Here is a 26,426-nt window from a genome sequence, read left to right on the forward strand (position 1 = left end):
CAAGCTTATAAAGCCCAGTTTGAAAAGCCAGGCTCTCAGAGGCAATAATCATAATGTAAAGAGTGTGGAACTGAAAACACAACACCTGAGGACCATTAAGCAAATCCCTATCTCCCACCCCCCAACCGCGTGCCTGTTTCCCCAATGGTGAAAACTGAGTATTAGACCAAGGACCAAGCCACATGCTTTACGCCTATATCTCATTTTATTCTCGCACCTACGCTAGTAAGTAGGTACTACTGACAGCCTCACTGCAGTTGGCGAAAGTGGGGCTCGGAAAGCTAAGTATTATAAATTGTCTAATATTAAGCTGGGTTCAGTGAGCCAAATTTACACCTAATTCGATTTGCCTGGTTCCAGCCCTCGTACTTTTAACCAACCTGTCCCGCACTGCCCAAAGTAGGGCTGACTTAAGCATTTCCCCAGGGTAGGGGGCGAGAGGCGCCTTGGTAACTAGAAAGCTAAACCGGGCTTTGCTCTGAGCCTCTCAGGAACTAAATAGAGAGGAGTACTCCGTGGACCCAATGAATGGCTTTCTCATTCCAACCAGTGAAGACCTGAGGTTCAGAGACAGCTGGGGGAAGAGGGGCAGAATCTTAAAGGGACCTACAGCTCTGACAACAGCTTCTTAAGGCCCTTCTCCGCATAACTGTTGGGATAAAACGTCCTCAGGGCTTCGCCTTCCACAGCACCTGTCGGGATAACTTCCGGGAGCCGCGCTCCTCCCGGCGGCCCCTCTAGCCGCCCCCAAACCCCAGAGGTCGCCCCGCCCCTCTCCCAGGCAGCCCCACCCCCTCCCACTGCTGTCCCATCCCCGCCCGGGGTTGTCCGGCCCGCGGGAAAACGTACCTTCGTCCGACTCGCGGCCCCGGCAGCTGCGCTCGTCATCCTCGGCGCTCTCCAGCTCTTCGTCCTCCTCGGGGTAGTACTCCGGAGCCGGCGGCGCTCCAGCTGGGGCCGGAGCTGGAGCTAACAGCCCCGCAGCACTCATGTCGCCTCTGCCCGCAGCTGAGCGTGCCACCCGGGATCCGCGGACGCGCGCCCTGCGGACTCCACGTCCGCGAGGCAGCGCCCGAGGGAGCCGCCAACTCGAAGAGCCGGAGCCGCAGCTACCCGTTCCCCGTCTTCGCCAAGCTCCGCCCCGCGCGCTCGCTCTCGGCAACGGGGACCTCGCGCCGGCGGCGACTTCCGGGTCGGGAGCTGCCCGAGGACCGCCTGACTCTGCTATCCTAGAGGGAGTAGAGAGGCCGCCTGACGCCCCCTTCGCCTTAACCCCATCTCCTTCATCGCCGTCTTTAAAATCCTCAACGGGTAGCGGAGAAAGGCGGAGACAGGCTCTCTGGAGTTAGGCAAATCCTTGGGTAGGCCCAACCGCGGCAAGGACCCCGAAGCTCAGAGGCCACTTCCGAAAACAGCCGCTAGGCGCCGCCTGGAGCCAAAACTAAAGAGGTTTTTTTTTTTTTAAGGGACTTGGGAGGCAGAAGATTTGAAGGGCTCTTGGCAGGTGGAGGTGGTCTCTTTAATTTAAACAGGTGAACGACATGAACCATCCCATTTATAGGTCGGGAAACCTAGACATTTAGAGTTCGTGTAATCATCCTGAAGAAAAGGAGCGTGGCTCCTCCCCTGACTGATGAGAGCTTTGTTAAGAACTAAAATAAAAACGAGTCTGCTAATACTCCATCCTGGGGTCAGCATAACTGTATTTTCCCAGTCTGTGGGAGTCCTTTCTTTTTGTGTAGGTTTGTTCAATACGGTATTATCCCGACTTTACAGATAAGAAAAGAGTTGTCAATTGCCTTTAAAAAAAAAAAAAAGCGTCCAGGCTGCCTTGTTTAGACTCTCAGACCCAGGTCCTCTACAGTACAGCTGCCTCATATTTCTCAGAATATAAATTTTTTAAAAGGTGGTTTTCCCCAATCCAATAACTTGCTAACCAACTCTCAACTGAGCAAGTGGAACATTTGCCTGCAGAAAGTTAATTAGGCTCAGGAAAGGAAGGTGCTAGCTGGTAACTTGGAAAACAAGAGAGTTGAATATCTGCATGAATTAATTTGTGTGATTATCTCTGAGTAGAAGGGGACACGGTGTTATAAGCTTTGCTTAATGAACAAATTGAGGATGTCCTTTGTCTTGGTGTGTGTAGCAAGAAAAGGGATAAAAGGGCCCAGAGATGGTTAATGGTTTGTCCAAAGTAACCCTACTCTTTACGTTGCATCCAAGTCTCCATAGAAAAACAAAAAGTAACGTACAAGCAGTAAACTTGAACACAGATGTAAAAGCCAGACTGGAACCCAGTATTGTCATTCTCAGATCCTTTGTGACCAAATTTATCTCTGAATTGGCCCCCACAGAGTCTCCTCAAAGTGAAAAAATATATTCTCATCCCGTTTATTTTAACATTTCTTATTTTCTACCTTGTTGTAATTAAAATCTTGCCTGTACTTGTGAGGGATTCTTCCTCCCAACAAAACTCAAGAATTTTCAGAATGGAATGCTGCAATGCTAAATAAGAGGCATTCTCATGGCTCCCTGTGGGTCCACCGTCAACATTTAAACTAGAATTTCAAAGCTATCTCTTGTCCAAAGGATGAAGTCATTTTCTTTACGCTGTTAGGTCACGTCTAAATTATTTGTAATCGACTATCTTGACCAACTTGCGTTTCCATCAATAGCAATAATCATAGACCAAACCAAGCACCAACATTTTAAAAATGAGAGTTCATCAATACAATGATATATCGATTTTTTAAAAAAAGAGTTGATATCATTGCTAATTGGTTTCCTTTCAAGACACTGGCATTTTTATCTTGCTTACATTTTGTCTTCTTTTTAAAAAATATTTATTTATTTATTTGGTTGCACAGGGTCTTAGTTGCGGCACATGGGCTCCTTAGTTGTGGCATGTGAACTCTTAGTTGCAGCATGCACGTCGGATCTAGTTCCCTGACCAGGGATCGAACCCGGGCCCCCTGCTTGTGAGCATGGAGTCTTATCCACTGAGCCACCAGGGAAGTCCCACATCTTGTCTTCTTGGCTGCAAATAACATCTGTTAATGATCACGCATTTTTTTTATATGACTAGACAGAACTGAATACTTGCATTGTGAAAATCTACCCCATTTCTTCTGTCCATATTGCAACTGGTAGCATCAACACTCAGTAAAGGATGAGGACCTAGTCAAAAAAATTCTCTCATGACTTTAGTCTTACCCAACTTTTATAGTTGTCTAATATGATTTTGGACAGTCTGTAAAAATCAAGTTCCCTTAAAACCAAGTACCCTTTTTACCACCTTAAAATCACTCTACATCCCTTCCCAAAATGGCACTCAGTCACATCGCTCAGGAGACATCTACATCCAAATTCATTTTAGAGGAAGTACTGCCAGCACTCTTCTACAGGCCCTCTCTACATACCCTAACACTCAAATCTTAAAGGGGAGCATCTTAATTGGAATGGGTATGATTTTAAAACACTAGGAAAAACATGAATAGTGTTTAGAACACAAATTTTGTTAGCAGGAGTTAAAAAAGAGTTAATGATGGAAAGTTTTCTAAGAGCTAAGTCCTGCATACATCTGACAATGCTTAGGAACAAACTGTGTTCCTGAAGTGAAACAATGTCTTCACAAAGTTCATAAACTTTAGGATTTAGGGGTGAAGGTAGCAGTTTTCAGTTTCCAGTATTGATTTAATCAACATATCCAGTTTCACAAAAAATATATAAAGAATGGCTCCGAGTTAACACCATGCACTTTCACCCCTGGCAAGCTCCATCTTGCAGCTTGGATCAAGATGGGTCTCTGGTTATCACGAGTTGCACTTGGGTCAAAGTTCATTATACTTTGGCCACTAGTTCCCACAAAATCATTAAAATCATTTCCTGTGGCCCTGAAAAAGAATATGTTGAACAGGCTTACTGAAGCCTTGCTAAAGCTAACAAGGGTTCCCCTACCACACAGTTCCTGTTCCTACTTGTCAAAATGATTATAACCCACAAAGTGAGTACTTCTTAAGTTTTGTCCTTGTACCTATCAAAATGTGCCCCGTCAGTGTTGAATGCCTAAGTGTGCTAAGTATGCATCTAGTACATAGATTTTTTTCCCCCAACAGCATCAAACTAACGTCTCTTGAACGCAGTGCAAGTAAGGGCAACTCCCTTGCCAAAGATATAAAAGACTTTAAATCCAGGAAATTTACAAGTCCTGAGTAAATAAATGCCATTATTAATTTATGGCAGAATTACTTAGAAAGCTGTGCCAGGTCTAACGGGGGAATGGGGACCTCAAAGGCTCTAACATGGTGGTCCCAGGGAGTCCCAGAGGGCCTCGGCCTCTGGGAGTCTCCCAAGAAATGTAAAGGCTCAGTGAGGAGTGCCATGAACTTTGACCCCACCTCAGCACAAACAAGGCAGACCGCACCCGAGGCGGGCCAGTGGGTAACTGAAGTTGCAAGCTCTTCCGCATCTGAGGAAACCCCGCCCCGTCCCGCACCGCCCACCTTCAACTTCGCCAATCCTCGGGCGCCATCGACAGCTCGGCGTCCCAGGCACCTCCAATCAAGTACCTATATCCGGCCCCAGGTCTGCTCCCCACGATCAGGGAAGGTCAGTAGAGAGCCTATCGGAGCCTGGCTGGGGGCGTGGTCGGGGGCAGGGGGCGGGCGGGCTGGGACGGCGGGGCGGAGCGCGCTCGGCGCAATCGGGTGCGATTGGCCACCCCTGGCAGGAGCCGCACCTCGGACAGCAGCAGCGGCGGCCGCGGGAGGGTCCGTGTGGCTCCCGGTGGTGGCGGCGGCGGCTGTGGGGACCTACGTGAGAGAGCGGGACCCGACGCGAAGACCGCGGGCGGAGGTTCCGCGCGGCCGGACCCGACACTCAACGACTGGACCCGGGGATCCACCGGGGAACAAGCGGCAGAAGAGCGACTCGGTAACAAGTGTGGGAGAGGAAGCGGCGGCGGCGACTCCGGGCCCGGGGTGGTGACAGAAGGTCTGAGGTGAGAGCACCGGGGCGCGGAGAGGTGACAGAATGAGTCGGGGCGAGGGGACCCAGGGCGGAGTGGGGTCGGCGAGGACCCGAGTGAGGGGAGTTCCGGGAGTGGGTTTGACAGTCTGGACTGTGGAGAGGAGATCCCCAGAGGGGCCGGCCCCGCGGGTCTGAGAGGGGGACCCCGAGAGGACTTGGGACAGAGCGGGTGTGAAGGGAGGGGACCCCCAGAAGGGCTAGAAAAGTGGGTCTGAAGAGGCACCCCCAGAGGAGCCAGGACAGTGGTTCTCAAGGGAGGGTACCCTGAAATGGGCAAGGACAGCGGCTCTCAGCGGCAAGGGGATCCCGAGAGGGCTTGGGACAGCAGGTGTGTTGGGGGACCCCGAGAGGGGCTGGAACAGCGACTGTGACGGGGGACCCCGCGGGGGCTGGGGACCCGGGTCTGAGCGGGGACCCGGGGGGCGTGCGGTGGAGGCGCGGCCCCGCCCCGCCTGGGTGAGGAGAGGGGGAGTGGGTCCGGGTCGCGGCGCCGGGTGAGTCGGGACAGCCGGCCGCCGCTCCCCGGGTGCACTCAGCCGAGCTTCCTAAGGGCGGAGTGGGAGACGGGGGATCGCCTGAGCCCCCGTGACTCTGTGGGTGACTCTAAGGAAAGGGGATTATGTAATGAGACATCTTCTAGGAGAACGCGCAGGCTGGAGGGTCTGGCCGAAGCGCGGGGATCTTGGAAAGGGCAGGAGCGAGGGGCTGGGGACCTCTTCTCACTGGCCCCCTGGCTTCCCGTTTGTTTCTCCGAGTTGGGCTTGGATGCCTTGAAAGTGAGGGGCTTCCTGACCTCGATAGCTTCATCAGGATGAAAAAGTTGGAGAGGACTTCTTTAACTCACCGCAAACCGAGTGGAAAGGGAAAGGGACCCTTTTGGAGATGCAGGTTTTGGGTTAATTAGGCTGTTGATTTTGATAGACCCTGTCTTTTTCACTTCGGCTCAGCGGAGAGCTCAGAAAGTTTTTCAGGTTCGGCAGCATGTCCGTATCAGTGTTTACAATGCAGACTCAAAGGAACTATATACTAAGTTGGACTGTTTATCTTTGATGTGTTGGAAAGATAGTTGGAAGATCAAACTAAATTTTGAAAAGAGGTTTTGGAGTCGCCAAACTAACAGCACTTTCCAATTGGATTTCTAATTCTAAAAGCTACCAGGACTGAGTTTTAGACATAATTCCAGGACAGGCTAAGGATAGAGATAAGCCTATTTAAACCGGACACCGTACACGCTGGTGGGAGGCAAGTGTGTGTCTATTAAAATGCTGAAACGAATAGTGGAAAGCGATAGAGGGTGGGAATTGGGGGGCAGCCTCCTACTTTGACGGATATGAACATTAAACTAATGACCAGGCTAGTTGTTTGGAATACTTAGGATATGTTAATACCGCCCCGACTACTTCTCGAATGTTCTCTTGAATGCACACGCTTTGTTATGGTTGCACCCGGCAGTTTTGCATTTGAATGTTTTAACCTCTTTTTCTCTGTGTGATGCTTCTCCTCACCCAGTATTGTTGCGACGAGCTTCTTTTTCATAGAAGCAGACTTAGAAAATGATGGTTTGGGGGAAATATTAGGGAATGTAATTATTCTATCATTTTGCAGTTATTTAGATGTCTTCTTTGTTTCAGGTTTAGAATAATGTCTTATTGGAAGCCTTTGCCCATGTTCAGTAATGGGCAACTAAGAGGAAGAAAGGAATGCTGTACTGTTTTCCAAAGACATAATGTAGAAGGCTTACAGAGAACTGCCTATTTAAATCCAAGACAAAAATTACTGAAGACATCTTACATCAGGGTGATAATAAGTAGAGGGAATGTGTCATTTGAGGATTCTTATTTGATATTACCTGATGCAGAACAGTTTTTATATGGTTTCAGAGAGCATGGAGCTTGGTGTGGTTATGAAAATTCCACCAACTAGACGTCCTCCCCTAAGAAACAGAAGTTATGGAGGTGAGGGGAACAACAGTAAATACACAAATACAAATTTAAAATATGAGACACTATATTTAAGATGTATTAAGTATAACTTCTTTTACATTAAATTTATTTTTCCAGAACCCTAGGTAGAATTCAAGTAAAAGTAAGGTCAGCTAACTCAAGAGGGTTATTTACAAGGGGCATGTATTCCTTATGTAGGGCATGTAACCTAGGAGATGGTCTTTGGAAGGATTGGGAATCTCAGTAACAGTAATTCTGCAAAGTAATAGAAATGTTTAAATGTTTGAGCAGATAAGCTCTTGCATCGTGCTTGTTAGCTCATTTCTGTCTGGTGCAAATGAAAAGTATCATTGTAATAGAGTTTTTAGTGATAGGAAGGGTCTATAGTAACTATTCCCAGGGACAGGGGGTGGGGGTGGCGGGTAGGTTAGGAGGGTAGGAATTCTGTGGGAATTTATTTTCATTTGTTTCACAAAATAAAACTACACTTTGAGAAGCTATTAATATGTAAGTTAGTTACACCTATGCTCATTTTAACTCTTTTCTTTTCAATTGAAAGATATAATCAAAAGAAGAGTTAAGAAGGAGCCTTACACTTCCATATGAGCGGTTATAGCCACCGGAGAATGCAGGTTATTTTTGGTGTAGAGTTCTTAAACTATCCTTAGTCTTAGTTTAGCAGGATGCAAGTAGTGCCCAGTAAATACAATAACCCACTTTATACTTTCTTTACCACTTGAGTCATATACAGTCAAACCATTGTAATCTCAGAGTCTACCTTGATATCTAACTTGGTTTAATGTTTAAGCCAACCTGAATAAAAGTTCTCATTGCTTGTCAGTGTTCATACTTGTTGGCTTCAGTGGTATGAGAGAATGAATGAAAACTAACTATTGGTACTTTAAAGTCTGTTTATTTAGAGTTTATTTTAGAGCCATTAAAAGCATCTTTCCTTTATAGTCTTTTCTTCCAGTCTTTGTTTCTTCTCTCCCCCTAAAAAGAAAGCACACTGACAGACAGACAGAGGGAGAGCTTCCATTGAAAAGTACTTTGTGACTGTCCTAAGAGAAAACTTCTTTTCAATCTTCAGTGAGAGATTCCCCTCAATCAAAGAGGATAGTTTTGAATTAGTAATTTTGAGTTATGGGATAATGTACAGTTTAGTTTTGTGATTATTTAATTATAACATCCATTTAATTGGTTACTTTGTCATTTGTAAGGATACATTAAAAGTTTGTTACTATTCTTAAATTCAGAGTGACCTTAGTAAAAAAAAATTAATGTCTAACTAATTATGGATTAGATGTGTTGAATATATGGGCCAAAACGTGATGTAACTCATTTACAAGCTATGGGCAACCAAGTTAAAAACAAGTATTCAGAATTCTTATGATAGTAGGAATTAAATTGATAAATTTTATCATTCCAGGTACATGTTATTAAAGTTACCTAAATACTTTCTTTTTTTTTTTTGCGGTACGTGGGCCTCTCACTGTTGTGGCCTCTCCCGTTGCGGAGCACAGGCTCTGGACTCGCAGGCTCAGCGGCCATGGCTCACGGGCCCAGCCGCTCCGCAGCATGCGGGATCCTCCCAGACCGGGGCAAGAACCCCTGTCCCCTGCATCGGCAGACGGACCCCCAACCACTGCGCCACCAGGGAAGCCCTACCTAAATACTTTATAAATCAACCTAATGTATTTTTTTCTGCCTGACCTGAGATTTGTTAGAGACATTGGAGTATATTTAAAGTCTTTGTAAATTATTTCTATTTTACAACAGAATGACATAGGAGTCAGTTTTTTGATTTAACACAGATCTGCTCCTAACCATGGTCTATCTCACAAATACACGTTTATCACCCCCAGAGTGAGTGAGAAAAGGAAGATGCCTTGGAATAAACATTTTACACCTAGCAAAACCTACTCCCATGTGGCCCATGTGGCTTTAGCTCCTAACCCTAGGAATTGACATGCTGGTGTCTAATGTTTGGGGCCCTATCACCTCACCCCTGGCCTCAGTGAAAATAATGGATACCAAAATCAACCCCATATTTGTTATGCTTATTATTTTAGTCAATTATCGAAGTACTCATTGGAAGACTTCAATTTTACTTCTTTCCACTATTTTTGATGGACAACGGGATAACCTTTTATTTCCAAATCAAACTAGGACTCTGTGCAGTATTTTTATATGTGTCACTTTCTGTCTAATAACACTGGCTTTGGTCCATAGCAATCAAGGCTTATGACAATTCAAATACATTTTATTTACCCATTACAATAGATGGCACTAATCAAGGAAGAATGCTCTTAAATAAAATAATAACCTCATTAGTCTTGGGAGTAGGCATACAAAACAGAATTGGAGTTCATGGCCAATTTTCCATTCTATTCTGAACATTAGCCTTTACTTTTTGAAGGCTTTGTGTGTAAATACACAGATATTTCCCCAAACCACATAAATATAGTTTTTAGCTGATCTGGGTCAAGACTTAATAGCAGAGATACAAAACTACATTATGCTTCACGTACCTTTATGCGTCCCGTGTCTCTTGTGAAAATTTCTCTTCTGTCACTGTATACCAGTTCCTTGTTTACATGTGTTTTTCTTTCACAAATTTGTGAGCATGTTGAGGTTAGAGATGGTCTTGATCATCTTTGCATCCCCACGCCAAGTATAGTACCAGGCACAGAGTATGAGGGATGCTCACTAGATGTCAACTGAATGAGTGAATGAATTAATAATCAGCAAATTAGTAGATTATATTTATGTTCACATTTAGTTTCTTTTTTTTTAGAATTTTATTTATTTTTTATACAGCAGGTTCTTATTAGTCATCAGTTTTATACACATCAGTGTATACATGTCAATCCCAATCGCCCAGTTCATTACACCACCACACCCACCCCCACACAGCTTTCCCCCCTTGGTGTCCATATGTTTGTTCTCTACATCTGTGTCTCAATTTCTGCCCTGCAAACCGGTTCATCTGTACCATTTTTCTAGGTTCCAAATATATGCGTTAACATACGATATTGGTTTTTCTCTTTCTGACTTCACTCTGTATGACAGTCTCTAGATCCATCCACGTCTCAACAAATAACCCAATTTCGTTCCCTTTTATGGCTGAGTAATATTCCATTGTATATATGTACCACAACTTCTTCATCCATTCGTCTGTTGATGGGCACTTAGGTTGCTTCCATGACCTAGCTGTTGTAAATAGTGCTGCAATGAACATTGCAGTGCATGTGTCTTTTTGAATTATGGTTTTCTCTGGGTATACGCCCAATAGTGGGCTTGCTGGATCATATGGTAATTCTATTTTTAGTTTTTTAAGGAACCTCCATACTGTTCTCCATAGTGGCTGTATCAATTTACATTCCCACCAACAGTGTAAGAGGGTTCCCATTTCTCCACACCCTCTCCAGTATTTGTTGTTTGTAGATTTTCTGATGATGCCCATTTGGACTGGTGTGAGGTGATACCTCATTGTAGTTTTGATTTGCATTTCTCTAATAATTAGTGATATTGAGCAGCTTTTCATGTGCTTCTTGGCCATCTATATGTCTTCTTTGCAGAAATGTCTATTTAGGCCTTCTGCCCATTTTTGGATTGGGTTGTTTGTTTTTTTAATATTGAGCTGCATGAGCTGTTTATATATTTTGGAGATTAATCCTTTGTCCATTGATTTGTTTGCAAATATTTTTTCCCATTCTGAGGGTTGTCTTTTTGTCTTGTTTATGGTTTCCTTTGCTGTGCAAAAGCTTTGAAGTTTCATTAGGTCCCATTTGTTTATTTTTGTTTTTATTTCCATTACTCTAGGAGGTAGATCAAAAAGGATCTTACTGTAATATATGTCAAAGAGTGTTCTGCCTATGTTTTCCTCTGAGAGTTTTATACTGTCCGGTCTTACATTGAGGTCTCTAATCCATTTTAGGTTTATTTTTGTGTATGGTGTTAGGGAGTGTTCTAATTTCATTCTTTTACATGTAGCTGTCCTGTTTTCCCAGCACCACTTATTGAAGAGACTGTCTTTTCTCCATTATGTATCCTTGCCCGCTTTGTCATAGATTAGCTGACCATAGGTGTGTGGGTTTATCTCTGGACTTTCTATCTTGTTCCATTGATCTATATTTCTGTTTTTTGTGCCAGTACTGTATTGTCTTCATTACTGTAGCTTTGTAGTATAGTCTGAAGTCAGGGGATCTGATTCCTCCAGCTCTGCTTTTTTCCCTCAAGACTGCTTTGGCTCTTCGGGGTCTTTTGTATCTCCATACAAATTTTAAGATTTTTGGTTTTTTTTTGTTCTAGTTCTGTAAAAAATGCCATTGGTGGGCTTCCCTGGTGGCGCAGTGGTTGAGAGTCCGCCTGCCAATGCAGGGGACACAAGTTCGTGCCCCAGTCTGGGAAGATCCCACATGCCATGAGCGTCTGGGCCCGTGAACCATGGCCACTGAGCCTACGTGTCCGGAGCCTGTGCTCCACAACAGGAGAGGCCACAACAGTGAAAGGCCCGTGTACCACAAAAAAAAAAAAAAAAAAAAAAATGCCATTGGTAATTTGATAGGGATTGCATTGAATCTGTAGATTGCTTTGAGTAGTATAATTGTTTTCACAATGTTGATTCTTCCAGTCCAAGAACATGGTATATCTCTCCATCTGTTGATATCATCTTTAATTTCTTTCATCAGTGTCTTATAGTTTTCTGCATACAGGTTTTTTGTCTCCCTAGGTAGGTTTATTCGTAGGTATTTTATTCTTTTTGTTGCAGTGGTAAATGGGGGTGTTTCCTTAATTCCTCTTTCAGATTTTTCATCATTAGTATATAGGAATGCAAGAGATTTCTGTGCATTAATTTTGTATCCTACAACTTTACCAAGTTCATTGATTAACTCTAGTAGTTTTCTGGTGGCATCTTTAGGATTATCTATGTATAGTATCATGTCATCTGCAAACAGTGACAGTTTTACTTCTTCTTTTCCAATTTGTATTCCTTTTATTTCTTTTTCTCCTCTGATTGCCATGGCTAGGAGTTACAAAACTATGTTGAATAATAGTGGTGAGAGTGGACATTCTTGTCTTGTTCCTGATCTTAGAGGAAATGCTTTCAGTTTTTCACCATTGAGAATGATGTTGGCTGTGGGTTTGTCGTATATGGCCTTTATTATGTTGATGTAGTTTCCCTCTATGCCCACTTTCTGGAGAGCTTTCATCATAAATGGGTGTTGAATTTTGTCAAAAGCTTTTTCTGCATCTATTGAGATGATCATATGGTTTTTATTCTTCAATTTGTTAGTATGGTGTATCACATTGTTTGATTTGCGTATATTGAAGAATCCTTGCATCCCTGGGATAAATCCCACTTGGTCATGGTGTATGATCCTTTTAATGTGTCGTTGGATTCTGTTTGCTAGTATTTTGTTGAGGATTTTTGCATCTATATTCATCTGTGATATTGGTCTGTAATTTTCATTTTTTGTAGTATCTTTGTCTGGTTTTGGTATCAGGGTGATGGTGGCCTCATAGAATGTGTTTGGGAGTGTTCCTTCCTCTGCAGTTTTTTGGAAGAATTTGAGAAGGATGGGTGTTAGCTCTTCTGTAAATGTTTGATAGAATTCACCTGTGAAGCCATCTGGTCCTGGACTTTTGTTTGTTGGAAGATTTTTCATCACAGTTTCAATTTCATTATTTGTGATTGGTCTGTTCATATTTTCTATTTCTTCCTGGTTCCGTCTTGGAAGGTTATACTTTTCTAAGAATTTGTCCATTTCTTCCAGGTTGTCCATTTTATTGGTATTCTGTTGCTTGTAGTAGTCTCTTAGGATGCTTTGTATTTCTGCAGTGTCTGTTGTAACTTCTCCTTTTTCATTTCTAATTTTATTGATTTGAGTCCTCTCCCTCTTTTTCTTGATGAGTCTGGCTAATGGTTTATCAATTTTATCTTCTCAAAGAACCAGCTTTTAGTTTTATTGATCTTTGCTATTGTTTTCTTTGTTTGTATTTCATTTATTTCTGCTCTGATCTTTGTTATTTCTTTCCTTCTGCTAACTTTGGGTTTTGTTTGTTCTTCTTTCTCTAGTTCCTTTAGGTGTAAGGTTAGATTGTTTATTTGAGATTTTTCTTGTTTCTTGAGGTAGGCTTGTATAGCTATAAACTTCCTTCTTAGAACTGCTTTTGCTGCATCCCATAGGTTTTGGATTGTCGTGTTTTCATTGTCATTTGTCTCTAGGTATTTTTTGATTTCTTCAGTAATCTCTTGGTTATTTAGGAACGTATTGTTTAGCCTCCATGTGTTTGTGTTTTTCACATTTTTTTTCCTTGTAATTGTTTTCCAGTCTCATATCATTGTGGTCAGAATAAATGCCTGATATGATTTTAATTTTCTTAAATTTACTGAGGCTTGATTTGTGACCCAAGATGTTATCTATCCTGGAGAATGTTCCCGTGCGCACTTGAGAAGAAAGTGTAATCTGCTGTTTTTGGATAGAATGTCCTATAAATATCAATTAAATCTATCTGGTCTATTGTGTCATTTAAAGATTCTGTTTCCTTATTTATTTTCATGTTGGATGATCTGTCCACTGGTGTAAGTGAGGTGTTAAAGTCCCCCACTATTATTGTTTTATTCTGAATTTCCTCTTTTATAGCTGTTAGTAGTTGCCTTCTGTATTGAGGTGCTCCTATGTTGGGTGCTTATATATTTATAATTGTTATATCTTCCTCTTGGATTGATCCCTTGATCATTATGTAGTGTCCTCCCTTAACTCTTATAGTATTCTTTATTTTAAAGTCTATTTTATCTGATATGAGTATTGCTACTCCAGCTTTCTTTTGATTTCCATTTGCATGGAATATCTTTTTCCATCCCCTCACTTTCAGTCTGTATGTGTCCCTAGGTCTGAAGTGGGTCTCTTGTAGACAGCATATATATGGGTCTTGTTTTTGTATCCATTCAGCAAGCCTGTGTCTTTTGGTTGGAGTATTTAATCCATTCACGTTTAAGGTAATTATTGATATGTATGTTCCTATTACCATTTTCTTAATTGTTTTGGGTTTGTTTTTGTAGGTCCTTTTCTTCTCTTATGTTTCCTACTTAGAGAAGTTCCTTTAGCATTTGTTGTAGAGCTGGTTTGGTGGTACTGAATTCTCTTAGCTTTTGATTCTCTGTAAAGCTTTTGATTTCTCCATCAAATCTGAATGAGATCCTTGCCCAGCAGAGTAATCTTGGTTGTGGGTTCTTCCCTTTCATCACTTTAAGTATATCATGCCACTCCCTTCTGGCTTGTAGAGTTTCTGCTGAGAAATCAGCTGTTAACCTTATGGGAATTCCCTTGCATGTTATTTGTCGTTTTCCCTTGCTGCTTTCAATAATTTTTCTTTGTCTTTAACTTTTGCCAATTTTATTATTATGTGTCTTGACGTGTTTCTCCTTGGGTTTATCCTTTATGGGACTCTCTGAGCTTCCTGGACTTGGGTGGCTATTTCCTTTCCCATGTTAGGGAAGTTTTTGACTATAATCGCTTCAAATATTTTCTCAGGTCCTTTCTCACTCTCTTCTCCTTCTGGGACCCCTATAATGCGAATGTTGTTGCATTTAATGTTGTCCCAGAGGTCTCTTAGGCTGTCTTCATTTCTTTTCATTCTTTTTTCTTTATTCTGTTCTTCAGCAGTGAATTCCACCATTGTGTCTTTCAGGTCACTTATCCATTCTTCTGCCTCAGTTATTCTGCTGTTGATTCCTTCTAGTGTATTTTTCATTCCAGTTTTTGTATTGTTCATCTCTGTTTCTTTGTTCTTTAATTCTTCTAGGTCTTTGTTAAACATCTCTTGTATCTTCTCGATCTTTGCCTCCATTCTTTTTCCGAGGTCCTGGATCATCTTCACTATCATTATTCTGAATTCTTTTTCTGGAAGGTTGCCCATCTCCACTTCATTTAGTTGTTTTTCTGGGATTTTATCTTGTTCCTTCATCTGGTACATAGCCTTCTGCCTTTTCATCTTGTGTATCTTTCTGTGAATGTGGTTTTTGTTCCACAGGCTGCAGGATTGTAGTTCTTCTTGCTTCTGCTGTCTGCCCTCTGGTGGATGAGGCTATCTAAGAGGTTTGTGCAAGTTTCCTGATGGGAGGCACTGGTGTTGGGTAGGGCTGGGTGTTGCTTTGGTGGGCAGAGCTCAGTAAAACTTTAATCCACTTGACTGATGATGGGGTGGGCTGGGTTCCCTCCCTGTTGGTTGTTTGGCCTGAGGCAACCCAACACTGCTGCCTACCTGCGGTCTTTGGTGGTGCTAATGGCGGATTCTTGGAGGGCTCACGCCGAGGAGTACTTCCGAGAACTGCTGCTGCCAGTGTCCTTGTCCTCAGGGTGAGCCACAGCCACCCACCGCCTCTGCAGGAGACCCTCCAACCCTAGCAGGTAGGTCTGGTTCAGTCTCCCCTGGGGTCACTGCTCCTTCCCCTGGGTCCCGATGTGCACACTACTTTGTATGTGCCCTCCAAGAGTGGAGTCTCTGTTTCCCCCAGTCCTGTCAGAGTACTGCAATCAAATCCGTCTAGCCTTCAAAGTCTGATTCTCTAGGAATTCCTCCTCCTGTTGCCAGACCCCCAGGTTGGGAAGCCTGACATGGGGCTCAGAACCTTCACTCCAGTGGGTCGGCTTCTGTGGTATAAATGTTCTCCAGTTTGTGAGTCACCCACCCAGCAGTTATGGGATTTGATTTTATTGTGATTGTGCCCCTCCTACCATCTCTTTGTGGCTTCTCCTTTGTCTTTGGATGTGGGGTATCTTTTTTGGTGAGTTCAAGTGTCTTCATGTCGATGATTGTTCAGCAGTTAGTTGTGATTCTGGTGTTCTTGCAGGAGGGAGTGAGAGCATGTCCTTCTACTCGGCCATCTTGGTTCAGGCTCCCCACGCTTAGTTTCTTATCTTCACTGAGGGCTTTTAGTACATCAGAAGGGTATTAAAAGAGTGATTCTGTTGGAACACAAGAACAAATGTTAGCATTATTTATCTGCCATGTAAGAAACAGCATGATAGTGTGAATTGGAAAAGGAAAGGGCCTCAGACTCAGAGAGATCTAGGCACCTATTTTCGCTTTGTCACTATGCCAGCTGGCTTATCCTTGTTAAGTTACTTAAGTCTTTAAAGCTGTCAATTCTCTCATCTATAAAATAAGAATACAGAACTCACAAGATTCTTATAAGGAATAAATGAAGCAATTTATGTAAAGCACCAAATGCAGTGATAAATGCATAGGAAGTGTTTAATAAGTGGTAGCTGCTTATTATTTTAATCACTTGAAATAATTTTTTAGTGCTGTTTTTTGCTCTACCCTCAGTATCTAATCACTTGCTGAATCCTACAGCTCCTGGCTCCAAAAAGAATAATTAAGAGATTCATACATAGGGAAACTGAGTCTCAGTTAGGGTGAGTGACTTCCCAAGGCCATACAGACAGAGACAAACTTGACCACTGTGGCCTAGATCTGTTTTTTCAACTGAAGACACTTTTTACTTTATACCTCTTAAAGGTCCAAGAAAGAGCTAATGAGAGCCCTAATAATGGGCTAGGGAAGGACTGTGACAATTTTCCAGCCTCCTTCTTTTTCGTCCTTCCTATATACACTGTTGCTCTCTTATTTCCCCCTAAGGTACAGCTGTGATTTTGTCACTCCTGTGTTCAAAATCTTTAATACCCCTTGGCCTACTAAATTCAGTACAGATTTATCAACTGTTTGGGGGCTTTGGGATTCCTAGAGCCCCGTAATCTGTCTATACCTGTATCTATATATCTATGCCTGTCTCCTGTGCCCCGGCCAGAACAGCCTGCTTACAGTTAACCACTTACTGATTTGCCACCTTCAGGCGTTTGTTCCTGCCATTTCTTTTCCCTAGAATGCCTTTCCTGTTCCTCATACTTCAGACCTTCTTTTTTTTTGGCTGTGCTGCGTGGCCCGCATGATCTTAGTTCCCTAACCAGGGGTGGAACCCAGGCCCTGGCAGTGAGAGTGCCAAGTCCTAACCACTGGACTGCCAGGGAATTCCCCAGACCTACTTTTAATGCCATCTTTCTTGGGCCCTTCTCTGATAATCTTTTTTGCTACTCTCTCCTTTAAATTCCCTAAGTACTTGCTTTGTGTATTTTCTTATTACACTAATATTCTCTGTGATCATACATTATAGGGTTTGTATTTGTCTGAGTCTTCCTAAATGTCCATCTTCTTGATTTTAAAAGGACGGTGTCTTACACATCTAACCAAGCGTCTTGTAACTAGTATCTGTTCAATAAATATTTGTCGAATCGCGTTAAATTTAAACACTTGTTTTAGGTTCAAAAATAATGTTTAAATATAATTATTGCTACCAGTGAAGATAACGGATAGTTCTTAAGGGAAGAACTTACTTCTGACCCTGACAGTTGGTAAATTGATGCCACTGGTAGCAAGTATTTGGAAACTTGTATGTCCACATTCAGCATGATAATATTCCCTGAAGTGGCCTTTGAGTGTTGGGGATTTGTTGTTTTGTTTCCTTAAGTGATGTTTTTATCTGTAAGAAATGGGTTCCAACTTCAGGTCTTTGGACGTCTGTTTACCTTCCTCTAGGTATTAGGAACAAATGAAATAAGATTTTCGGTCATTTGCAACAGAACGTGGTGTTCAGTTGAGTCAGAGATGGAGGCTGGGAGAGCTCTATTACCCTGGTCTTCCAAAGGGCAGTTCCTTACTTTGTGATACAAGCAACTTGCAACTGTGAACAAATAACCTTATTGTTATCCTTATCTTTCATATTGTTTTCTTCTCCATATTGGGGAGAGGACACCATTCTGACACACCAGATATTTTATTTATGTCTTCGTTTGTCTTATAGCCCTACAATAGAATTTGGACTCCATGAAAGCAGAGATTTTTTTAATTCATTGCTGTCTCCCCAACTCATAAAACAGTGCCTACCTAGCATGTAGTAGTTGCTCAATAGAGATTTATTGACTGACTAAATAGATGAATTTGGCTCTGGGAATTCCTCCAGTATGTTGGCTAAAAAGAAGGTTTCGTTATTTGAAACATAGGAAGTAAAATCCTAAGGAAATAAAGTATGTCTGGGAAGAGTAGAGTTTATCTGTGTATTTTATTCTCTGGGCTTTACTTTTTTTTTTCTGGAGCAGCCTTGAATTTAGTGTATTTTTGTTTTATTGAATACAAATAAAAGCCATTTCTACCACGACATCATACATCCAATATGACTGTGTCCCAGTCTGGCTACAGTCAAAGAAAGCTATGTTCATTGTAATAAAATCTAATGGAAGCTGCTAAAATGGCCCTTAGGCGGTAAAGGCTTGTAAGACCAAAATTATAACAAAATTCAGTACAGGGGCATTATCCCATTAAAAGCACTTCACTTGTTTTTCTTATATGCTGATATTAACCCTGAAAATTGGTCAAATCAAGCTCCTGATGTTAATTTGAGGTTATCAGTTTTCTGCATGTACAAGTAATTGGGTTTGAAATGTGTTTTAAGCCTGAATTAAAAGAACTTAGTCATTGGTGACTCATGGTGAGAAGTTTTTCCTTTTCCCTGCTGGAACATATGCCGCTGCCTCCAACCTGGCATTTTGCAAACATTGAAAACATAAAGAATTCTGATTTTATGTACTAGGTTCTGGAAAAATTCTTTTAACTTTAAGGTAGCATGGCCTTAATTACAGTGCTTTTTAGTAATAAGCACTACAATCGACCTTCCAAATTTCCATACAAATTTCTTTAGTCTCTGCCTTTATGGAAGTTTTCTCATTACATATGAAATAGTCCAAAGTCTACTACATGGTGTATGAATGACCACAGGGACTTTGTTTTGTTCATTACTGTGTTCCTAGAGCTTAGAACAGAGCTCTGCACAGAGAAAGCAATTAATACGTATTTGTTGAGTGAAGTCACATACCTTCCTAATAACAGTGCATCTTAGAAAAATCATGAAAGTATTGACATAAATTTTCTCCAGCCCTTTTGAATTAGGTAATTACCAATTCACAATCAACCTAGTTTGGGAGGCTCTTGGTGTTAGCCCAAGGTAGTTCTGCCCTAATAGTTCTCAGCATTGATTGTGCCAACCTGAAATCTCCTTCAGTGGTTCAGTTACCAAAGGAAGGGTGAATCGTCAACACCCATAGGCAGTTGCACCTGTGGGAACCGATGGGCGTCATAACAGGAAATACTTCAACTTGCAATACCGATAGTAATGAACAGCGCCCAGGTCCCGCTGTTTTTATCTGCAGTTCCTTTTTTTAGGATTGTACAAGGTTTTCTTGGAGTTTTTTTTTTTTAATATAAGTTTAGAAGAGAATTAACTTTAAATGTGAAAATTAAAATGTGAAAGGTTACTGGCATTTTCTTCATTATCAAGGAATTGGTAAGGTGTCCTCCTTTAAGTAAGTTCTTTCTTTACCTTCTATTGTTGTGTCCCCTGAAACCTCACTCTGGCACACAAGAAAGGGGGAGATGCAGGGTACATAAATGTGCAATAACTAAAACTTAAGCTGATACTATCCATAATAACAGCCAGTTCTGATATTTACATGATACCATAACAGTAGGCATTGATAGAATTTCATAAATTTAACTGTAAGATTTGTTTAGCTTGAGCCAGTTTTCCTCTGTTGTAGGGACTGGAGGAAAAGAATCAGGAAAAGTTCTTTACAAAATGTCGAAATGTAAAGCTGTATAAAATGCTGTTGGCGTTAACTGTCTGACGAGGAAGTATTCTCTGTAAGCCTCATTTATAAAACTGTGTCTATAATAACTTCCTTTCTCAGGATGAAGGTGCTGATAGCATGGTCTTGTTCTTATGACTTAAGTGTAGTTCAGTTTTATCTTTCCTAAGTGAATAAGAGGCAGCCTTTTAAAGAAAGCCATCTCCGGGGCAATTTTAACTGATTGCTGTAGCTAAATAAAAAATTTTTAAAGTCTTTAGTATGTTGGATTGGGAATGTAGGACAGGCATTTGAGAAGATCTACTGAGAGTAAGCTTGGTGTTTTGTTTTACATTTAATGTTTTATTATAAATATGGTTTCTGTCTGAACATAGCTAATAAACCCTGTTGAGTTTCATGTGAATATTTATGGCCTTAGCTCAAAGTCCAGCTGAGAGTAATCAACCTCAAAAGTCCCTGGATTCATATGCTCTATTTATTTTAATTTGTAGTTTGATATTCTACAAATAAATATTAGTGGGAATTTTTTTCAAAGTGTTTGATTTTTCCTTACTCCTAGGTAAGTAAGGTAAATACTGAGCCACAAATAAAACATCAAAATCTTGCCAGAAGAGTCTTTTAAACAAAAATTTTAAATATATTTAAGGACATCTTTATTAAATGGATGCAGTTTATGGTAATGAATTATATTATTACTCTAAGACAGTATTTCAAAATTAAGCTACTCAAAATGGCACACTATTCATCCTGGAGATCTTAAAAAATAACAAGGCCACTTCCTATTTTTCTTCTTTTACAGAAAGGGATAAAAGGAAAGCAGAACAGTTTTTTTTTTTTTTGGTTTTTTGTTTGTTTTTAATGTAATACCACATTTAGAGGCAGGAAAGTCAGAAGATTTGATCACATTTACTTTGTTTTGTAATTTTTTTCTTTGTTTAGTATGTAAGGATAGTTACTTATTAAAGTACAAAAATAAAATATCTTAAAATATCTTAGGCATGAGGTAATAATTTGTGGGACTCTAGTCCGTGAAGTGAAATCAGATGAAGTAGGCAAGTAGATAAAATTTTTAATATCATAGTTTGTATGTCAGAAAATTCACACAAAATATTTTATAAACCAGGAAAGCTACCTTAATAGTTTTTTTCCCAAATTTACTAGGCTCTTGGAACAAGGTTTAAATGAAATGTGTATAACCCTGACTTCTAAACTCCTAGTATTTTATATCTTAGATGTGTAAATTAAAGTCTTACAGTTGTACATAGGATACATTTTCATTCAAGAAGCATTGCAGTGGATATTACTGATTTGGGGACACAATTCTATCTTACATATAGAAAAGGAAATTAAAACCTTCAAAGAATCTTTGAAATATGATCATATAGCATGATTTTTTTCCTTAAGATTTATGAATGTTAAAGACCTAAAAGTACGAATTAGGTAAATTTCAGTACTCATAGATAAGGAGGACTTTTATGGTTGTCTGAGCATTATATTAGCACTCCAGAAGTATCCTAGTCAGAGTTTGCATGGGGGTGGGGCAGAGGAAGTTGCTGCGGCTTCACAGTAGTGACAGGTTATTGCAGATTGTATGGCTGCCTGCCAAAACACCACTAGTTGGAGGGAAAAGTGGTAGTTACTAATTGCATCCTATTAATTTGTACATGTTTATTTAACCAGTTATAACTGTTTGCTGGTTTCATACACAGATGACAAGTTTTAAGCTTCTGAATTACTTGACATGTGCTAAATCTTCTTAAGTTTACCACGGTCATATCCGTTATCTGCAGTCTGCAGAGATCCCACTGACTCTTTTGTGAAAGACCATGTGTTAGCAGAAAAAAAGCGGGGGTGAGGTAAAACAGAACTTGAAACTATAACTGCTTTACTCTAGTGAAGAGTGTTACGGAGTTAAAATGTAAAGTGTCCAGTCATATTTAGACAATTTCTATAAAAACTATAAAAAGTAATCATCTCTTGTGAAGGAGTTCGCAATTGTTCTAGTTCAGCTTGAAATTGAGATTCTTACTGTTGCAACATAAAAGGAAGCTTTGTGGAGGAAATATAACATCTCTGCCCAGATGCATAAGGAGGAAAGTTATTTTTAAGAGTGTTTTCTTATGAATATATGTTATTCATAAGAGAAGAGAAGTATTTTAAAAAGCTAGTTTCTATTTCAGGGTCATTGGTAGGAGTTATGTAGGTTGCTCAGGTCACTGGAATTCTATCAAGAAAATACTTTTTTTTTTTGGCCACACCACACAGCTTGGGGGATCTTAGTTCACTGACTAGGGATTGAACCCACGGCCTTGGCAGGGAAAGTGTGGAGTCCTAACCACTGGACCACCAGGGAATAACCAGAAAACACTTTTTTAAAGCATTCTGATGTCACTAATCAGCCTAATTTGTCTTGGCCTGGCTGATCTAAGTAACTTTTTTTTTTAATGTGAATCAAATTAAGATATTGAGGTCCTGTCAATACCATGAAACAGTCATGTAATATGTGTCCTACTACAAGAGGAGACAGTTCCCTCCCATTTCATAGCAGTGTCCCACTCTCCTTCAGAAATAGAATGCAGTGTCTTCAGTATAAGGAAAGGTGAGAAACGAGTCAGGGAATCTGTCCATTTGTGTCACTGATGCTTCCTCCCAAACCCTTTTACACAGTGAACAGCACGCCCTGGTTCCTTATCTCTCACTTTTGGTTTCGCTCACATATATTTGGTCTTGGCAGTATAATCTAACGATTCACAAGAGCGTGTCAGATGCACACATCTGCCACTTACTAGCTCACTAGCTTTGTGACCTTGTACAAATCCCTTAACTCCCAAAGCCTCAGTTTCTTCAACTGTAAAATGGGCATAATCATAGTACCTACCTCACAGGATTGCTGTGAGGGTTAAATGAGATTGTGTACGAAAAGCACAAGTCCAATTGGCCACACATGGTAAAGGAAGAGCTCAGTGAGTGATTGTAAATAGGGTTATTTTTGCTATTTGGGGACATTTCAAGTCTTGTTCACAGTTCTACTAGCAAATGATCATGAGAGGAGATATAAAACAATGCATGCAATCATGTACAGATAGTAGGGTCAGCGTTGCAATAATAGAATTTGAAAGGACCGTGGGAGCATGTGAGTGAAATCTATAAATCTTCTTTATGCCATTTCTGTGCTTACTACTCATTCTAAGGGGAGAGTGGAAGCGGGGAGGAGATGACTGTAGACTTAAATATTTAGTCAAAAAAATGAGTCTGCTAAATTTAGCATTAGTAACGTTTTTCTCCTTGTTTTTCACTTCAGAGGGTTTCTTCCCAATTTGATAGCACAACTCAGGAAAGCAGCATGGCAAAGTGTTGATTTCTTAATTCATTTTCTCAAGAGTTGGTTTTCTTCTGACTGGATCACTACCAGATGAAGTCAGGATTGTGTTTCAAGATTTTAGATCAGCTAAAAAAAACAAGTTGGGTTTTTTGGGGGTGGGTTGGGTTTTTTTTTTGGTTTTGTTTTTGTTTTTTGGCAGAGGGGGACTAGGACCAGACCGTAAGAATACACACGAGTATAAAGAAGAATGTTTTTCTCTTTTCACCATGTTAGTCTCTGGGGGCTCATATCCTGTAATGGGTTAATTAACTTTGTATTGAAAAAAGTATTGAAAAAACAACTAATTTTTACCTAAGCGGATTTTCATGGGGCTGTGTTAGCAAAGCAGTTGTGAAATTTGGGGGGCACCTGCAGTAAATTTACTAAACAAAACAATGAAACTACTTAATAGGGTACTTGAAAAACATTTAGGCCTTGTGAATGTATTTCTAGCGTTTGAAATGTCCAGGTCTTAATCTGTGGTATGACCCTTCTACCTGGTAGCCAGTCCCTGGATTAGTCTATGCCTCTTCCTTGTTTCTGGTACCCCCTAATTTTACAGTCTCAAGGCCCATCACATTGCCATTAAGATACATTAAGATCTATCTGTGTGCACCTATCCCACTCAGACCCCTATCCCCTCATTCCTGGATTGCCTTCCATCACTTCCGTCTGTTTTTTCCACCTCTTTCTGATTAACCTTCTTTAAATGCTACTACTTTCAGCACGTCTCTCCCCTTATCCGAAAGATTCATTGGTCCTCTGTTTTCCACCACATTAAATCTAACCTCTTCTGCCGGACTTTTGACGCCCTTTCTAATCTGTCCCACACTGCTTATCCAACTTCATTTCCTATGTTCCTTGGCCCATTCTTTCTGCTCTGTTGAAGTCAGTCTGTCTCTCAAACACTGTACTGATTCAAGTCTGTGCCTCTGGTACTATTTACTTCACTCAAAAAGCCCTCCTCCCTTCTCTCTGTCTATTTAGATTTTACCTTTTCTTCAAAACCCTGTGTAAAGTTTACTTCCTATTTGCTTTTCCTAACTTTTCCTATTTCAGCTCTTACTGTTTTGCTGCAAACTCCCAGGTGATTTTATTTTTAATTGAAGTATAGGTGATTTACAATGTTGTGTTAGTTTCAGGTGTACAGCAAAGTGATTCAGTTATACATCCATATATATCTAATTTTTTTTTAGATTTTTTTCCCTCATAGGTTATTACACAATATTGAGTATAGTTCCCTGTGCTATATAGTAGGTCCTTGTTGGTTATCTATTTTATATATAGTAGTGTGTATATGTTAATCCCAAACTCCTAATTTATCCCTCTCTGCCCCCTTTCCCCTTTGGTAACAATAAATTTGTTTTCTACCTCTGTGGGTCTATTTCTGCTTTGTATATAAGTTCATTTGTATCTTTTTTTTTTTTTTTTTTAGGTTCCACATATAAGTGATATCATATGATATTTGTCTTTCCCAGGTGATTTGTTTTTTTTTGGCTGCGTTGGGTCTTCGTTGCTGCACATGGGCTTTCTTCTGGTTGCGGTGAGCGGGGGCTGCCCTTCTTTGAGGTGCGTGCGCTTCTCATTGCGGTGGCTTCTCTTGTTGCGGAGCACGGGCTTTAGGCGCACCGGCTTCAATAGTTGTGGCATTTGGGCTCAGTAGTTGTGGCTCACAGGCTCTAGAGCACAGGCTCAGTAGTTGCAGTGCACGGGCTTAGTTGCTCCGTGGCATGTGGGATCTTCCCAGACCAGGGCTCGAACCCATGTCGCCTGCATTGGCAGGCGGATTCTTAACCATTGTGCCACCAGAGAAGCCCTCCCAGGTGATTTTTAAATTAGCAATCTAGTGAATGAAAATGTGCATAGCATTTTATATCATCCATTGTCTTTTCTTCACTAATGATGTAAACATTTTGAGTACAAGGACTGTATTTTACAGTTAAATCTTTCACTGTTCCTAGCATAATGCTGAGATACCTGACTATGATTTGAAGGAGAAGAAAACAAAGTAGTAAATCTATTTCATCATACTTGCCTAAAAGTAAAGTCAGCATTCCTAGTGATATTGAAGGGACCTGAATATTTTTCCAATTTGGGTCAGGTCTGTCACCTCATTTATAGAAATATGCAAGGCAAATGAAGATAGTTTTGTAACTGGTTATAGTTTGACATGTTTGCATTTCTTCATGAGAAACTATGTATATATGTATTTGTGTGTGTGTGTATCTATCTATATGATTTTGTTTTCTTTCTTAAAATGATACAGCCAGCCTCACATGAAGAGTTTTAGTTCTGATATTAACAACCTTCCATCCTTTGCACAATAACAATAGATTAAATGTGAGCAATACATTTTGTATAGACAAGAAGTATTCTTATCCAGTTCTTTAAGTAAACTAAGTATAATTAAGTGCCTACTGTGTATAACTTAGGCTCTGCGAAGGGATACTGACATTAATTACTTATTGATTCCTGCCCTTGCGAAACTATTAGGCAATTCTATTAGGGAAGACAAACCATATACTCAGAAGCTTAAATATAAGAATACTTGTTACTTCAATTAAATGTCTGTTGCTTTAATTCTCAGTCACTCTCCTGTCTTTTGAAATAGTACGTGCCTTCCTTTGTATTGATGCCAAAGAGCATATAGGATGCCCAAATGAAAACTTTTTGTTGTGTTTTCCCCTTTATTTTTTCCAGTTTTATTGAGGTATAATTGACATATAACAGTGTATTATTCCAAGGTATACAGTGTAATGATTTGATATATGTATATATTGTGAAATGACTACCACAGTAAATTTAGTTTACATCAATCAAGGGATATAATGTACAATATGATAAATAAAATTAACACTGCTGTGTGTTATATATGAAAGTTGCTAAGAGAGTAAATCCTAAGAGTTCTCATCACACGCACACAATCTATCCCTTTACATAGTTATACTTTTTTTCCTTGTGAGAGAGATTTTAAGATTTTAAGATTTACTCTTGTAGCAGCTTTCAAATATACAATACAGAATTGTTAACTATAATCACCATGCTGTACATTACCTCTCCAGAGCTTACCTGCCTTATAACTGTAAGTTTTAACCTTTTGACCACCTTCACCCATTTTCTCCACCTGCCACCCCCCCCCCCCGCCTCTGGCAACCACCAATCTCTTCCCTGTATCTGTGAATTTTTTTTTTTTTTAGACTCCACGTATAAGTGAGATCATACTGTATTTATTTTCTCTGTCTGATTTATTTCCCTTAGTAATGCCCTCAAGCTCCATCCATGTTGCAAATGGCAAGATTTCCTTCTTTTTCACAGCTGAATAAAACTGTATTTTATACACACACACACAAACACATAACCATATTTTCTTTATCCATTCATCTTTTG

General features: G+C 40.7%; 2 protein-coding genes across 13 annotated transcripts in view; one reads left to right on the top strand and one right to left on the bottom strand.

Annotated features, from left to right (window-relative positions):
* SUDS3 (SIN3A corepressor complex component SDS3) overlaps positions 1–1,140 on the bottom strand; it is a 91,980-nt gene extending 90,840 nt beyond the window's left edge. For 6 of the 11 annotated variants that reach the window (XR_016387495.1, XR_016387493.1, XR_016387494.1 and 3 more), the window contains exons 1-2: positions 850–1,138; positions 611–649 (exon numbers count right to left, since the gene is read on the bottom strand). Coding sequence is in view for 5 of the 11 variants with exons in the window: in XM_089894502.1 (XP_089750628.1) it covers positions 611–649; positions 850–991 (181 nt within the window). In the remaining 6 variants the exon portion in view is untranslated. Of the gene's footprint in view, positions 1–610; positions 650–849 lie in introns of all 11 variants that reach the window. The other 5 variants (XR_016387491.1, XM_089894501.1, XM_089894504.1 and 2 more) reach the window with 4 other exon arrangements.
* Positions 1,141–4,720: 3,580 nt separating this feature from the next.
* Positions 4,721–26,426, top strand: part of TAOK3 (TAO kinase 3) — a 186,428-nt gene continuing 164,722 nt past the window's right edge. For both annotated transcript variants that reach the window (XM_022598028.3, XM_022598027.3), the window contains exon 1: positions 4,721–4,999. The gene's annotated coding sequence lies outside the window, so the exon portion shown is untranslated. The remainder of the gene's footprint in view (positions 5,000–26,426) is intronic.

The sequence above is a fragment of the Delphinapterus leucas genome, chromosome 14, assembly GCF_059928025.1.
Source record: "Delphinapterus leucas isolate spDelLeu-1000000601 "Yukka" chromosome 14, BTC_Dleu_Yukka2, whole genome shotgun sequence".
Taxonomy (NCBI): domain Eukaryota; kingdom Metazoa; phylum Chordata; class Mammalia; order Artiodactyla; family Monodontidae; genus Delphinapterus; species Delphinapterus leucas.